At 40.8% G+C, this 16,498-nt stretch overlaps 1 protein-coding gene across 3 annotated transcripts in view; it reads right to left on the bottom strand.

Annotated features, from left to right (window-relative positions):
• The window catches only part of MYOF (myoferlin), a 76,731-nt gene that overhangs the window by 8,789 nt on the left and 51,444 nt on the right, over positions 1–16,498 (bottom strand). For all 3 annotated transcript variants that reach the window (XM_053388730.1, XM_053388731.1, XM_053388732.1), the window contains 15 exons: positions 16,318–16,429; positions 15,478–15,555; positions 14,541–14,722; positions 14,289–14,447; positions 14,073–14,171; positions 12,571–12,732; positions 10,965–11,130; positions 9,521–9,597; positions 6,070–6,081; positions 4,519–4,617; positions 3,921–4,046; positions 3,597–3,752; positions 1,942–2,033; positions 1,082–1,252; positions 16–164 (listed from right to left, as the gene is read on the bottom strand). In XM_053388730.1, coding sequence (XP_053244705.1) covers positions 16–164; positions 1,082–1,252; positions 1,942–2,033; positions 3,597–3,752; positions 3,921–4,046; positions 4,519–4,617; positions 6,070–6,081; positions 9,521–9,597; positions 10,965–11,130; positions 12,571–12,732; positions 14,073–14,171; positions 14,289–14,447; positions 14,541–14,722; positions 15,478–15,555; positions 16,318–16,429 — 1,840 coding nt within the window. The remainder of the gene's footprint in view (positions 1–15; positions 165–1,081; positions 1,253–1,941; positions 2,034–3,596; positions 3,753–3,920; positions 4,047–4,518; positions 4,618–6,069; positions 6,082–9,520; positions 9,598–10,964; positions 11,131–12,570; positions 12,733–14,072; positions 14,172–14,288; positions 14,448–14,540; positions 14,723–15,477; positions 15,556–16,317; positions 16,430–16,498) is intronic.

Genomic DNA, 16,498 nt, shown 5'->3' with positions numbered 1-16,498 from the left:
AAGGAGAAAACTCACCAAATTCTTCCAAAGTGTATTCTCTTCCTCCATAACTAATCCTCCTCCCGTTTTCAGAAAGGACTGGGGGAGAATAGCCTTTGACCCTGGCTAAATTTTGCAAGAGTTGTGTTGGCTTCAGTTGGTCTCTCCATGTATTGATACCTGAGCTTTTTTAGGAATTAAGAGAAATGTCTCTTAGCATGTCTCTTGGATACAGGCACATCATTTCTTAGTAACACTTTGCCATATTCCTCAATATGATGAATGAATGGATGGAATTATGTTGAATTTAAAAGACGGGAATTCGACTCCACAATAGGGTGTTTTGCGAAACTAAAATATGCTAGGCTATTTTGGAGCCCATGAGAACTAGTTTAGCCTTCTTCTGAGCCCAAGTGATTTTCCCTCCATTGCCAATCACCTATTTCAAGCCTGGACAAAGATTAACCACATTTTATGGTTTGGAGGATACACTAAACTGTGGCTAATCTAAAATGGAAGCGGAGCTTCTAATTTTTTTCTAGCCAAGCTGGAGGAAAAGAATGAAGTACCGTATATGAGTCTGGGTGGATGCTATGCTCATTCCTGAAACCATGGTTTAGTGTTATGTCTGAATGAAGCCAAACATACACACACTTCTAGGCTATATTTTTTGTTGCAATGAAAATGAAGTGCCCACATGAAGGATGCTTCCCCCTTGATTTCTTACACACACTGAAGCTGTAAAATATTATTTGGCACTGCTCACAAGGGCTTCCCATTTCCTGCAATGAAAGCAGCAGTCTTGGATAAGAATCCTTTTTACTTATGAAGCTGCCTCATTGAGAAGCTCACATGTGCAGGAGCTTCTGGGGCACATTGGCATATATATAGGATTCTGAACTGAGGTAAGTTCAGTGCAGACAATGCTTTAATCAGGAAAGTCATAGCATATCCTATCGCAGTCTGTGAAAATGCAGTAAATATGAGACGTTAAGTCCAGCCAAGATAACTGCTTCTAAGGAACGTCGTTTTCGCAGGGAGACATTTAATCATGGGCTTAGGTTTTCCATGTTTTTAATAGCTATAGCAGTGAGCAACTTACACACAGTACTGCTGTGGTATTCCACATTGAGATCCAAAGCGGGAGAGAAATCTGTTTTCCAAATCAATGATGGTTTCACCAACTTTTTCATCTCGAGTCAGCATATCATAGTCATAAACAGAAATTTTCAGATCCTTCTCTTGAGGCAAGAAGCAACTCAGTTCGTACATTCTAAACACAGGAATATTTGGCATGTTTGAAATTCAGAAAACTAACCACCCTGAAAACATTAGTGACACTCACAACAAATACGATCAGCATTTTTCATAAACCAGTAAGCCACTGCAATTGGAATTACTAGTTAAACTCCCTGCAAGGGTCACTATGGACCTGTGGACTGATAAAGATAATTAGCTGATAGAAAAAAAAAACAGCAAATGAGTACTAGAAAAATGCTTATTTCTAAATTATAAATACATCTTATTTCATCACATTCTGAGGACATTAGCATATCATTAGCATAAGGATTAAGCCCTCTACCTTCTTCCAAAATCCCCCACCCCTTTAAAAAAATTGTATACAATTCCAGGTTATTAACTGGAATATTAGTACTATCAGTAGAATATATAAGCATTTTTAAATGGGAGAATTTTCCTTTTCTGTAAATTGAGGTGAGTGTTATAGTCCATCCCTCATTGTGTTCTAATCCAATTCAGGATCCTTCCATAACAGAAAACCAGAAGAAGAGCGTGCCACACTTTTCCCCCATTCCCCTGACTTTTTTTTTATAAGTAAGAGTAAGGTGAAATAATGATTTATTGAAACAAAATTAAGGCTATAACAAGGCATAATTGTTCTTTAAACTATGAGAGGATTAGAGCCATTCTAATCACACAGAAGGAGGAAGTCTTAAAAGTTACCTGCCAAAAATTGGATTGGTAGTGTTGGGAATATAATGATCTCTGTCTTCCACCACTTTTTTGCCCAAGGTGATTTTAATATAAGGATCACACTGTTTGGAAACAAGGGTATTGTTAATTCATGTGCACTGTAGGATTGATAATTAATACAAGCCACATTTTCTACGAAGGTCCATGTCTATATATGGAGCTCCTACACAAGGAAATTTCCCAAGGAAATTTGGCAGACAGAACAGCTCTGGGCATGCAGCCTTTTGTGCAGATAGAGCTGGCCCTTTCACCTAAGAGGCTGGGGAACCACTCCAGCTCTTCCCAGCAAGGAACTCCATTTATGCCTTGGTGCACTGGTCCCTGCAAGTACGGTAATTGCTATGTCAGTCATTACAGTCCTTATCTCATCTATTGCTGTGACACCACTGTGAGGCAGGTAACAGATGCTGCTTTTTAAGAGATATAGATGGGGAAGTGACTTGCTTAGGAGCACCTGGGGGAGTCCACGTCCACCTGAAAATTTCAGCCCAGATTCTCAATTCCAAGTCTGGCATTCTCAGTCATGGTATTATTTTATAAAACATTTCAGTATTCATAGCTCTGTACAGTCCTACCTTGGATCCCAAATGCCTTGTGAGTCGAACGTTTTGGCTCCCGAATGCCGCAAACCCAGGAGTGTGTGTTCTGGTTTGCGAACGTTCTTCAGAACCTGAATGTCTGACATGGCTTCTGTGGCTTCTAATTGGCTTCAGAAGCTTTCTGCAGCCAATCGGAAGCTGTACCTTGGTTTCCAGCCCTGTATACCTGAAGGAGCGTCTCCACCCCCATCGTTCTGCCCGGACACTAGGGTCCAGCGCCGAGGGCCTTCTGGCGGTTCCCTCACCGTGAGAAGCAAAGCTACAGGGAACCAGGCAGAGGGCCTTCTCGGTAGTGGCGCCCGCCGTGTGGAACACCCTCCCATCAGATGTCAAAGAGATAAACAACTACCTGACATTTAGAAGACATCTGAAGGCAGCCCTGTTTAGGGAAGTTTTTAATGTGTGACATTTTAATGTATTTTTAATCTTTGTTGGAAGCCACCCAGAGTGGCTGGGGAAACCCAGCCAGATGGGTGGAGTACAAATAATAAATTATTATTGTTATTATTGTGAACATTTTTGGAAGTGTAATGAACCGGAACGGATTCCGTTTGACTTCCGAGGTACCACTGTATATATCTGCCTATTTCTTCCTGCAAAATTATTACTATTAATAATAATATTACCCGAATCCTGGTCTAAACCAGAATCCTGGTCCAAAGCTGTACTACAACTTGCAGACCAGGGATGTCTAACTGGTCAATCATAAGGTTCCGGTGTTGATTATGGGCTCCCTTGTGGTGGCATAAGAGCATCCGGCCCCTCCCCCTCCTCCATTCACGCATGATCGTTAGAACAGAAGACAGAGTTTTCACTGCGAGGAAGATTGTTCCCTAGGTGAGCGACATTTTCCTCTCCAAAATGGGACTTTCCTCCCTAAAAAAAGCTCAACAACTCAACACCTCAGGGGTAGATCACTGCTAGTTTTTTATTCTGTGAGTAGATTGCAGTCTCTTGGGAGTCGGATGTCCCTGTTGTAGACAATAGTGGTCTAATCTTAACGCTCATCTGGAAATGTTAACTCACCATTCCATTGTTATCCTTAGGCTGGAGTTCTAAGCCTCGGACTATATAAATCCGAATGATACACTCTTGAGGCCCACTGTCTGGAAGTTCACGGAACTGCCGAGGAGGAGGTGGTACATTAGGGTCATCTGGTAATGCGTAGATCCTAAAAGAGCCCTATGAAGTTAAACAAAAATGAAAAGGTAAGTCCAAACCAAAACAAGCCTTTTTTACTTGGTTATTACGTATCTGTTCTGTCTTAGGAATGGAGTACTACGCAGAACAGTACCGTACTTAAGCTTGGTTTTCTGCCTAATAATGTAATTTAAGGTGTGCGTGTTTTACCTTAAATTCTCCCACAACACTAGGGTCATCATTTTCTTCAGACCTGCCCCGATGCAGCTTGAAAGTATCACAAAAATCTGTTAAACCCCTAAAATCGGGTACATTCTCCAGTTCACTCTTGTACACCTTGAAACAAAAGTTAGGTAAAATTACAAAAAAGCATTAGAAACAAACAAGTGGCAAACTTCAATAAATGCACAACTTTGCAAAACATCCCTAAGTTTTAAAGAAAGTGACTGTGTGTATATATATATAATTCATGGTGCATGTGAAAGAACTTTAGATTGCCTGGGATAATAATACAGTAAGCAGCAATCTGTTATTTGGTGGCGTGATCTTGTCATTTTCCCATAGCACTCATGCAAAATGTGCAGTGATCATGCAAGAGAATATGCCTCTTTCAAGGTAACTTTGGAGTTTCCCCCCTGGGACCTATTTCACAACCCCTTGTACAAAAATAAAAAAGCAATATACCTCAAGTTTTTTTAAATTGAGGGTGGCAAGTTCAACCAAAAACAGTGCATTGAACTAAAGTCTGCTTATTTTTAAAGTTGCCGACATCTTTAAACAACAACAAGAATGCACTCAAAACAAATACCTTTAGCGTATCGTATCCCTTTGCAATATATTGTCCACATTTCTCAGTATCTCCTATTGAAGCATAAAACTTGCTCCACCAGTCGACAATTTCTTCCTCCTATATAAAAATGGGAGATTATAGGTGTATGTAAAAACAAACTGAAATTCCAGGATGATCTATTCTAGCCCATGGATGGGGACCCTGTGGCCCTCCAAATGTTGCTGAAATACAACTTTCACCAGCCCTGGCCATGTTAACTTGGCCTGAAGGGATTTAGAAGTCCAGCAATACCTGGAAGTTCCCCACAGGCTCCCCACCTCAGATCTAGTCCTTAGGTGTGGAAGCTAGGCAGCACACATGTATAGCAGGGGCCAAGCCTTAACCAATCACAGCAAGCAGAGGAAGGGGCACCTTAAGCTGGATATGTGTGCTGTAGACCTCACCAGAAGACATTCTGATTAAATGGCCAAAAAGTCTATGATGGGGCCAAGAGAGATTCACAGATCATACGGTTCCTGTAGCAAAAAGTTGCAAGGCAGAGAATGGCTCTAGATCTAACAGAGCCTCAAAGCCTCTGGAATGTTGCCAGATTACATTGGATATGCCAGAAAACCCTCTTCCATGAGATGCCTTTTCGTGGCATAGGACCTCTTCCCCCACAATCCCAGCAAGGGCTCTTCAGAGTAGGTGCACTCAACTGGCAGACTTGGCTCTGGGTGACCTGAGGGGCACAGAAAGGCCTCCAGTAGTTAATATTCACATTGGCACATCTATGGCAAGGTGTCGGGAGCTCTGCACATTTGCAGTTCCCTGACCCTAAATTTGGGCGCTGGTGACACTCAACCTGCTTGCCATGCAACTTGTACAGGGAGTGCACTGCGTATAAAAGGCAGAATATGTAAGAAGCTAAAGATTTAGTCCGAAATACAGAGCAGAAAACTGAAGTGACAAAGGTGCATCTGGCTAATTGCTATTGCTTTGTTATATCTCTTCATTTCAACAGAGCTTCAGTGGTTCTCTTGTGGATAGTTCATTAAAATAAATACAACGAGGAATGGGGAACTTTTCTTCCAATAGGTCCTCCTTTCAAAGCTGCTTTTTCAGAGGAAATGGGTGGGCAAAACTGCATGTAGCTGCACCCTTTTATTAATACAGTTGTACCTTGGAAGTTGAGCAGAATCCATTCCAGAAGTTTGTTCGACTTCCAAAGCGTTTGAAAACCAGAGCACATCTTCTAATTGGCTGCAGGAAGTTCCTGCAGTCAATCAGAAGCTGTGTAAGCCCCGGCGGATGTTTGGCTTCCAAAAGAACGTTCGAAAACTGGAACAGTCACTTCTGGGAGCCAAAACATTTGAGAACTAGGCTGCTTGAAAACCAAGGTACAACTGTATTCTTCCTTCAATAAATTTAAACTCATACAGCCGCCACTGACCAGGTTGAGACTGGTTAACTTTAACAATGTAAAGTTATTATGTGCTGTATTACCACATATTTTAGAACATGGTGAGACTTCTCAATAAGTACAAAGGGAACAGTTTACATAACCAAAATCAGGATAGATTTCATTACCTTTTCTGTGAGCTGTGCAGGAGGACACATCCAAAGGGATGGGGAAGGAAAAACCAAAGAAGAATAGTTAAAATTCAACCAATATTTCCCCCCGGTTCTATACACTGAATAAAATAAATTGTGGGTGTTTAATGAATATATTAAATGTGCAGGCAATATATTTTTTTATTTGTGTCTCTGCATATTGACCAAGTATTTATTAGGGTAGTATGTCCATTTCATAACCAACAGACCTGTTAATCCAACAATTTGATACTCCAGAAAATTAATGTAGCAATTTGATACAGTTGGAAAATAAAGCATTTAATGGAACTACCACAACGGCTCAACCTGATTATCAGCCTGGCAGTTCCAGGCAGGACTCATTCATTTGTTCAGAATCTCCCAAGTAACTAAAACTGCACTGGTGATCTGTTACTGTTAAAAGGTGAGTAGGATGTGTTATATAAGAATTACATTTTATTTTCAGTTTTATGAAGATTGCGGTCATACGCCATGTGATTCCAAATCCACACTTTAGATAGGCTTATTATTTTGAATTGCATTGTTTTATCACAGGGCTCCTTTGGGAGGGTAGTCAAGAGAGAAAGTTAATAAATAAATATCTAAGCACTTTACAGAACCACCTTCTGCATGTCTGTTGAAAAGTAAGTTCCAGTGAGTTTGACAGGACATATTTTGGGGTTGCATCCTTAATATCTGTTTTATTTTATTAGTTTACCATGATGTGAAAGCCAGTCTTTGTGCAATAAACACTTTCCACACAATATTGTGCCCTCAGCACCTGGTAAAGCTCTGACCATTCGGCTATTGAAAGTTGCAGTTCTATGAATTATTCTATATTGGTGGGGGGAGAGAGAAACTGTTTTTTTTTCTGGAGTAGAAAACTTGTCATCTCCAGATGTTGTTGGATTCCAACTTCCATCAGCCCAAGCCAGCATGGCCAATGATGAGGGACAATGGGAGTTTAGGTTCAGTAACATCTGGAGGTTCCCAGATTCCCCAGCCCTCCTTTAGAGCTTGAAACAGAGAGAAAGTATTGTGAAAATTATTATTTCAATTGGCATTCTAATGAAAGAGAGAGAAAACACACGCAAAATGAACCATTATTTTCTTGCTGCCCTTTGTACAGCTACCACCACCACTTCTGCCCTGATATTTTGAAAATATAAACTTGATGATTCCTTAAGTCTGTAAAACAAATTCCCACAACAAACTACAATTATAATCTCTAGCTGTGAATGCCACTGATTATAGTACAGCCCATGAACACTCATTGTGTCCCCAAAACCAATTACGTTTGAGATTTTGGAGAAAACATCCAGGTAGAGATCAGTATCATCTACTGCAGGGGTCGGCAAGCTTACTGGACGATGGGCCAGTCCGTGCTCTGTCCGTCAGAGGATGGGCCGGAGCGTGTGTGCACACTAGCACTTCCAGATCGGAGGAGCGCCTGTGCGCCTGCGCACACGCTATTTCTGGCACACATGCAGGTCGGAGGATGCTCATGCGCACAGGCACCATCAACCCGGAAGTTGTTCCCCGCACTGCGCTGTGCCATGCCGCACTGCACCGTGCCGGTAAGAGTGGGCGGCAGGGGTAGCAGGGGTCGCCATGGGCCGGATAGAGGAGCCCCATGGGCCTTGGGTTGCTGACCCCTGATCTACTGCATGTGAAGATAAGAATTTTCCTTCAATATCCAACTTAACTTTTTAAAAATATTTTTATTATGTTTTATTTGTATATGATTCCATCTTATCGTCAACATCCAAATCCACACCCTACGTGAATTGCTAATGTGAATGCAAGCTTTCCAGTTCCAAATGGAAATACTGCTCTGCAAATGTCCAAATGTGAATGGAAATTTATTTTCTAAGTAATCATTCTGCTTTAAAACCTGAAACTTGGTTTTCTCCAAAACCTCCCTGCAGAAGATTCAAAGGAGGAATGAAAGTTCAGTGAACCAAAGCACCTACGGCCCCAGGTGAAAGTGCACATGCGTTTTCTTCATACATACATGCACTGTTGTTGGAGAAGCCATTTTGCTGAGTGCTGTTGACATACCGCTTAAACACTAGAAATTGGAATGTAGTTTAGGAAAGTTCTACATCTGTTATTCTAGTCTGTTAATGGCATACTCTTTTTTAATGTTTGCTTCCCCAAGAAGCCTTTATTTTGTCTTACCTTTAAAATATCTCAAATAATTGAAGTCCATATTTTATTGATATATTGATTTTTTAATTTTTTTAAAAAAGTTTGCTACGTTGATCTCTTCAGGACCTGAGCATACCACTTCTTCCTTTTCATTCATAAGTGTAATCCTACAACCTCTAGGTAAAATGTGAAGTTATCAAGTAAAATATTACAAGCCACAGGCAGTATACAACCCTACAGTCCTTCCTTTCCCCAATCTTTCTTGATAGTGGTTAGTGAATGATGACCTCTAATTATTACAGTCGAACAGGAAGACTGACTGATACAACGAACATATGTTATTATCTGCAAGGACATGGACCTCTGTGGTTTACTTTATCATTCTGTTTACAATAACACAATGTTTGCTCATCTAATTGGCTCTCTCCATATGGTACAATTAAAGGGCAGCTATACTACATCAAAGAGTAAATGAAACGGCAGTCAACGAGGGAGAAGGGGCTTCTCAAAGCAAGACAAACACGGTTTTAAACAACCTGCAATTACACAGAAACAGATAAATCACAATTTTAAAGCTTTTGTATTAAATGAACTTCAAATATGTTCATCATGTGTTAGCACGCAAGCTAAAAAATGCATTAAGTATTAGCATTTGGACTCATATTTGCTATTGATGAACAATCTTGCATATTAGTTAACTGGCAATACTCAGTTTACAGTAAATAATATAGGAGTACGTATTGATGTTCAAAATCACTTTGAACTTGCTAAATGCAAATGTGCACTACATGCCTCTAATTGAGCCATTCATCTTGCCATGTAATTGAGGAAATAACAGGTAGGCCATGCAACTGACAGGTGTTTTGCTTAACAGCACCTGCATGAAAATGCTATTTGGGCTCCCTAAATTCAACCAAATCTAATTAATATTTCGGATTTTGAACCTCAAGGATTGCCAGTGAACAGGATAAGAGTTCAAACATTATTCATCAATTTATTCACTGAATAATTTTGAACAGCAAATATGTTCTAAAGCTGCTGGCAAACAATTCACAACCAGCATGAACATATACAAGTAAGAGATTTTCATTTCCACAGAGCAATAAAATAGTAAGACTGGAGAAATAACAAAGTATATGCCATAACATATACTTCTACATTGTATTCCCAGAGCTCCCTCCAACTTTTACAGACACTTTGCCTGGTTAGGTTTGTGTCTGCTGAAGTTGTAGGCTAAAAAGCCAATGAACTGACCACAAAAATGGAAAGAATTGAACCTGCAAATTAAGGCAATTACCTGCGCTGCTAGTAAAGGTTGCGTGTCTTCCACTTCAATGACCACATCTCGCCGAGGTGCAGCTGACAGAAGAGTAACTGCAAATCAAACATTCCATGATGATAAGCAACTCATGGGGGGGGGGGAATCACACCTGTAAACTTTTCTTTAGTCATAATTTTAGCCTTTATTTTTTCCAGTTCCTCCTGCTATCTCTCTTTGTCTAGAAAAGTCTAGAGCCTGCACCAAATTGTCAGCTGCCTAGAGCTCATGTACACACAAAACATGTACACACAAAAATATTCTTGAATATATTGTACTTTTGTGTGGATTTTATTGTACACCAATTTGGGAGAAAATCTTGCCTAAAAAGCAGGTAGTAAGTCAGGCTTTATGTTGGGCGGGGTGGGGGGGCAGAACTAAGATATCTGTAACGCAATTGGTCAGTTAGTTAAGTATTTTTATTTATTTCCTTGATTGGGGGGCAGTTGCTATGCCCATGTAGCCAACAAGGTTATTCCATTTGTACAATGGAATTCCCCCCCAAAATCTGTTCTGGGAGGGGGAGGAGAAGTTCTACTGCCTTACTGTGACAACTTTATTGGATACAAGCCACAATAAAGATAGATGGGTTGGATCTAACTGTTAGTCATACGTAGGTCTCCCTGAAATTAATGTAAAAAAATAGTAATGACTAACTTCAGCCCTGTTGATTTCAGTGGGAATGTAACTGGCTTAGGTTCGAGCCAACCCGTTTGCTTTCCACCAGGGAGCTGAAAACTTTTAACTCCATAACTCAGTGTGCAGAACAATTAAAAAGGTGGGACTGGGTCACAGCAGTACCGAGGGTGGCATTGCAAAATCATTTGCTAATATTCTTGCTACTTTCTCAACTTTCTATCATTATGTGTGAATACTAAGGATGGACTTATCAAGACTGTGACAGTTTTGCATGTGTTCATTCATAAGTATATCCTGTCCTGTTTCCACATTAATCTACATTTTTTAAAAAAATCCACACAATAACTTTAGATACATATTTTCTCTCAAAACATGTATTCCCTCAAAGCACCCATTTCTAAATGAATCACCCAACATGCAGAGAACTGCACCACAAAATCTGAAGAAGTATAAAAACCAAAGGAAAACTGCATTCAGGTCCCCACCCCGGTCCAGAAGATATTGGTACAGTCAATTTGTATCAAAATTCATGAATAATGATTTCCTCAAGCATCCCTAGTGAATACTGGTTCTTTAAAAGTGGTACTGCCAGGCGTGCTGAGTCAGTCTAACATCCATGGGAAAAGTTGACCTCTACAACCTTCACAAACGAATGGAAGCTACAGAAAAGTCGGTGTACATTTACTTCAAGAGATTGCATGTTTGCTATGTTTCCTGCAAATTGTGTTGATTGTTGCAAAACCTACATCCGATAAGAAAAATGTCATTATTATGGGAGCTCTACCTTTCATCTGTGGTGCAATGTCGGCTTTCGTCGCATAAGGATCACAGCGAAAACGCTCCAGTGCCCCAATGGTACATTGTCCCACGATAGGTTTACGGCCAAATTGCCTGTGGTCTATCACTTTAATAACTAGTGATGGCGTGTACAATTCCTCTTTGGGCAGCGACTAATTCAAAACAAAAAAACAGAACTCAGTTCCTTAACTTAAAACAAATACACACCTCACAGGATTCCTTTGCTTTCGAATGAGCTGTACAACCTGCCCTGATTCTGGCAACTCTTAAATGTATGTAGGTCTGTACCAAAGAGGAATGTGGGTGGGCCAACTTTAAGAACAAAAGGGATGCATGGATGGGGATGCTAAGCTTCCTCACATCCAAAACTTATTTCCATTCAAACTCTACCCCTGAGTGCTTCCCTTTCAGTTGGGCTCCAGGACTGGATAATGGAATAGTTTCTTTTTTTTTTTACTTGAAGGCACCCACAAGAGAGAGCTTTATACACCCGTAGTATAACCTTGAATCCAGCTTGGGAGCAACTAACAGCCAGTTTGTGAGTTGTAATCAAGAACGGATGGGAAATCCACTGGGCAAAAAGTGAAGCATTCTTGCAGTAGGCATGAATGCACATGCACGGGCATGCATGTGCTATCTGTGCTACGTGAGTTTCCCACCCTCTTACACAGCCCTTCCCTGGATGGGCATGCAAATATACATCCACATCTAACATCAGTGCCACTGAGCATGACCATCCATATGCAACAATGGCTTTACACAGTGCTTTGCTGCACACAGGACTCTCTAGAAATATTTAAATCACCTCAAAGGTAATTTCCAGGGTGGGTTCATTTACTCAATCAGAGCTGCCTCCCTTCATGAGGCTGGGTGATGCGTTTGCCTCAGGTGGCACTCCTGAAAAATGTGTCACCTCGTTCTGCCACCCAGCTTTGCCACTGGTTTCCCTGGCCTCTAGGGACAGAGAGGGACTGGCGGCAAAGCCTGAGTCAGCAAGAGGGGATGTGTTCCGCCATCCAGCTTTGCTGCCGGGTGTGTGGGGAAAGATCTTCCCCGCTTGGTGGTGTGGTGGGGTTTTGCACTAGCTTATCCTGAAGGAACAGATTCAAAGGCTCACTGGCAGGCAGGAGGGGGGATCCAGAAAGACTCTCCCCCCTATCCGTCCATCAGGGAAGACTCCTTATCGAAAGTCAAAGAGAACAACAAATACCAGATTTTTAGAAGACATCTGAAGGCAGCCCTGTTAAGGGAAGCTTTTAATGTTTGAAGCATTCCTGTATTTTAATATTTTGTTGGAGGCCGCCTAGAGTGGCTAGGGAGGCCCGGCCAGATGGGTGGGATAGAAATAATTTATTTGTTGTTGTTGTTGTTGTTGTTGTTGTTGTTGTTGTTGTTGTTGTTGTTGTTGTTGTTATTTGCACTCCCATCACGGGGATGACAGCAGGCTGTTTAGCCTCAGGTGCTAAAACACCTCAGGCTACCCGATATCCACTGCTATTGCTCTAATATGAGCATACTAATTCAAATTTCCTCCTTTACCAGCACCACAAGTGTGCTACAGATCTTCAATAAAAGAGAATTCAGCACCATACCACTGTCATGCAGAGAACAGATCCGGGAAAATTTGGTGTCTTCTTCAGGTTTTTAATCACAACAGATTCTATCATTTCACCTCCACACTCTATAATGAGACTAGGGGAAGTAACAGAAGCCATTTGGTAGCTTTTCATGTTGCGCAGTCCCCAGGCAAGGATCTGTTTCAAACAAAAAACAAAGCAAAGACCGTCAACGTTGCTAAAGGAAAACATGCTCTGTTGCCTGGGTCTCCAACCTTATCAGACCTGGGAGCACACTTAGAAACCCGAGAAACGCTCATGAGAACCACCTCAAAACAGTTCAATGATTAAATCTCCATGTTTTGTCACTCATTTAAACCACGAGTTAAGTTACAGTTGTATATCACTGGGAATGTTCTCAGCTGCATGCACTTACACAGAGCTTGGTGCATACAGTGCTTAAACAAGCCATACTTTATGGCATATTGTCATGTCTGCTTGTGACCACCATATAGAATACACACCTGGCCAATGTAAGGAAATGGGGGACAGAACTCATCCCCTCCCATCTGTATAATGAACAGTGTGCTGGGGCTGGGTTCAAGGAAGTAGAGGACCCACAATGGTAAGACTACATTGTTTATTAATTCAAATACATTGTATAAATGTCAGCATTTATGCAACACTTTTTGTAAGCACTCAGTGTCCATCACTCATGGGATCTCATTGCAGCCCTGTAAGATAAGCTGGTACTGTCATACCCACATCACATATGCAGGGCTGAGAGACATTTGCTAACCGAAAGCTAAGTTCATGACTCTGATTACATTTGGACAAGGAACTTCCCAACTCACTTCTCAAGTATTCCATTGGTTACACATCTGGTGACAGTTTACCATGAACAGACTTTTATCTGCTGCCAACCTGGCAACCTGGGGTAGAAGCTTGCACAAATAAAGCCGTATCCCCAAAAACATTCTGAACACTTTAATGCTTCTTGATCCAAAACAGCACCTGTTGTTTCCACACAGCCTTATGAATATCTCATGTTTTGGCATGTCTTGGTGTCTCCACCCCCATCGTTCTGCCCGGACGCTGAGGTGCAGCGCCAAGGGCCTTCTGGTGGTTCCCTCATTGCGAGAGGCCAAGTTACAGGGAACCATGCAGAGGGCCTTCTCCCGCCCTGTGGAACGCCCTCCCATCAGATGTCAAAGTGATAAACAACTACCTGACATTCAGAAGACTTCTTAAGGCAGCCCTGTTCAGGGAAGTTTTTAATGTGTGATATTTTAGTGTATTTTTGGTTTCTATGGAAGCCGCCCAGAGTGGCTGGGGAAACACAGCCAGATGGGCGGGGTACAAATAATAAATTATTATTATTATTATTATTATTATTATTATTATTATTATTACTACTACTACTACTACTACTACTAGCACCTGGCCTTATACATGCAGGTATCTATGAATTACTGTGAATCTTATTAAGCACATGGCCCTGTGCATCATTGTCCATTTTCAAGTAACAACAACAATACCTCAATAACAGTCCGTTGAACCACGGGTCTGATTCCTTGTGGCACCATGTAAAGGTTTGATGCTTTTTTTGAAGGAAGAATTGGAAGGTTGGTTCCACCCTGCTCAAAGATACAAAGAAAAGGGTTTCTTCATGTATATAAAGCCTGAGTCATACAGAACAATCATCTCGTCACGGTGGCTTTAAGTCTGAAATCAATATATTTGTTTTCTGTTACCTTTTCACTCAGCAAAAGCTCAGCTGCTAAAAGCACATCTCCACAAGCCTTGCCCCCATTCATAACTGGATACCAGAGAAGTTTCGGACTGATGTCAATATCTGGGTTGAGCTTGACCATAGGACAACAAGAGGTTCTTCCAAGGAACTCATCTTTGCCCTGCAAAAATGGAAGAATCCAAAATAGTGAATTTGTAATCACCTGCTGTCATTATATAATCAAGAGGAAATCTGGAAAAAAGCTGATACCTACCACTTGGTCACTATCGAAGAGTTCAACAACCACATGAGGAGGGTTTTGTTCTACCGTGTAGGGATCTCCATAGATTTCAATTTCATCAAATATGATAGTTTGATCCCATGTTGGGTTCAATGTTGACTTGATGGTTTCGGTTGTTTTGCTTCGGTGAAGGAATGAAACATGAGCATATGGATCTAAAAAACCACAGGAGAACAGATATGTGTATAGTGATCCATTTTAAAAGACTGACTTTTACATTCCCATTCTCTCTTTCTTCTATAATTGGCAAACAAAAGTTGATCTGACAAGCTGTAGATATGATAGACAATCCAATTTTAAATTATTCTTGTGCATGGTAACCATTCTTTAATACATTTGTATCTAAGGTAAAACACCCAAGGACACATGAACAAGAGAGTCATTCCACCTGCAACTTAAACAGTACATCCCACAAACTGAACACACAGATCTGACATGAGTCTAAAACGTAGTTATTTATGGCCTTATTATGAAGCAGAGGTGAATGATTAAAGAGCTCTAGGCCTCCTATTAGAAAGACTTTTAAACCATCAGTGTCTCTGAAGAAGGTACCTGATTATGGGTATTAGCATTTCCTGTACAAATTGTCATTACCCAGTGCTCAGAGCAATGTAAAATGTTAGATGGAGGCCATACTCACTGACCTCTTAACAAGTGATCTAATTTCATTTAACTTTTTTTGGTCGTTAACAAGAAAAGGTGTTAAATACATTCTTTGAAGAGACAGGTTTTCAGAGGGTTACGGGAGAAAAAATGGGATTGGGGAGCGGACATGAAAAAAAATCAAGAGAAACTCCCAAAGCCTTGAACATTTCAATCTAACTGCTGCAGAAAAAAAAAATAATGGACTTGCTTTGGCAGACAAATGTGTCCTTTGGATTTAATAGATCCCCACCTCCATCCTAAGTACCTGAAAAGCTGTCTTTATCCAAAGCTATTAGATTTCTTGCTTGATAGATATAACATCGAAGGTGGTAACTGTAGACTCCTTAAAAAGAAAAAGGAAAATCAGCTAAATCAGAAGGCTGTAGCAACTTCACCTTTTCAGCTCTAAACTTCAGCATCACTGCTTCCTCCCATCACTTGACTCTTGGTGTGCTTTCCATGGCCATTCCCCCACCCCACCCCGCCTGATTTTAGTGGTCCACAAGCTTCGTTCAAGTGGTTGAAGATGAGAGGTGACATATCCAATGCATTAAATATTCACAATGATTTTTAATTGTATTTTTTATTATTTCTTTAATTTCTTATATACTGCATTGTTTTTCATTTGTTCAGTGGAATTCAAACAGTAATGCAATGAAATACAACATGTAAGAAATTAAAGAAGCAGTAGAATTAAAAATCATCCAGCACCTAGGACAGCACATTGCAATTGCTGCAACACAGAGAAAAATCATGAAGTGGTTCACCAAGACCCTCAGCAATTTTCAAGTGGTCCTTAGGGAGAAGGTGTCTGAGAATCACTGGCTTAGCCTATTGTGCAACCAAAATCATGGTTAAGGTATCTGCTTCTTAACCACATTTTGTAGCCAAGGTTTGTCCCGGTTTGTTACAGGTTGTGGTTAAGGACGAGAGATCCATGGAGAGGCAAAAATAGTTATTAATATTTTGATCACACAGAGAAAGCTGTATCAGATGATGAAAAGGGTAAGGCCTTTAGAAAACTAGTCATGCAGCCAGAACAAAAAGTCTTGCAGCACCTTAAAGAAATATACAGTCTCAAATAAGGAATTTCACATGAACTTACTGTCAAAGTTGCAAGAGATTATAGGAGTGCTTGCACCGAATATACGTGTTGCTGCTGCCTCTTTGGTCTTCTCAGAAGATTTTTCTCCCTCATCAATGCTTGTATCTGCTCCCTAAGATTTTATGCATATTATTATTGTTTCTCATTTATAAAACTTGAACGGAAAGCCCAGTTATTGATT

This window comes from Podarcis raffonei, chromosome 5 (assembly GCF_027172205.1).
Source record: "Podarcis raffonei isolate rPodRaf1 chromosome 5, rPodRaf1.pri, whole genome shotgun sequence".
NCBI lineage: Eukaryota > Metazoa > Chordata > Lepidosauria > Squamata > Lacertidae > Podarcis > Podarcis raffonei.
This window is presented reverse-complemented; position numbering and strand designations above follow the sequence as displayed.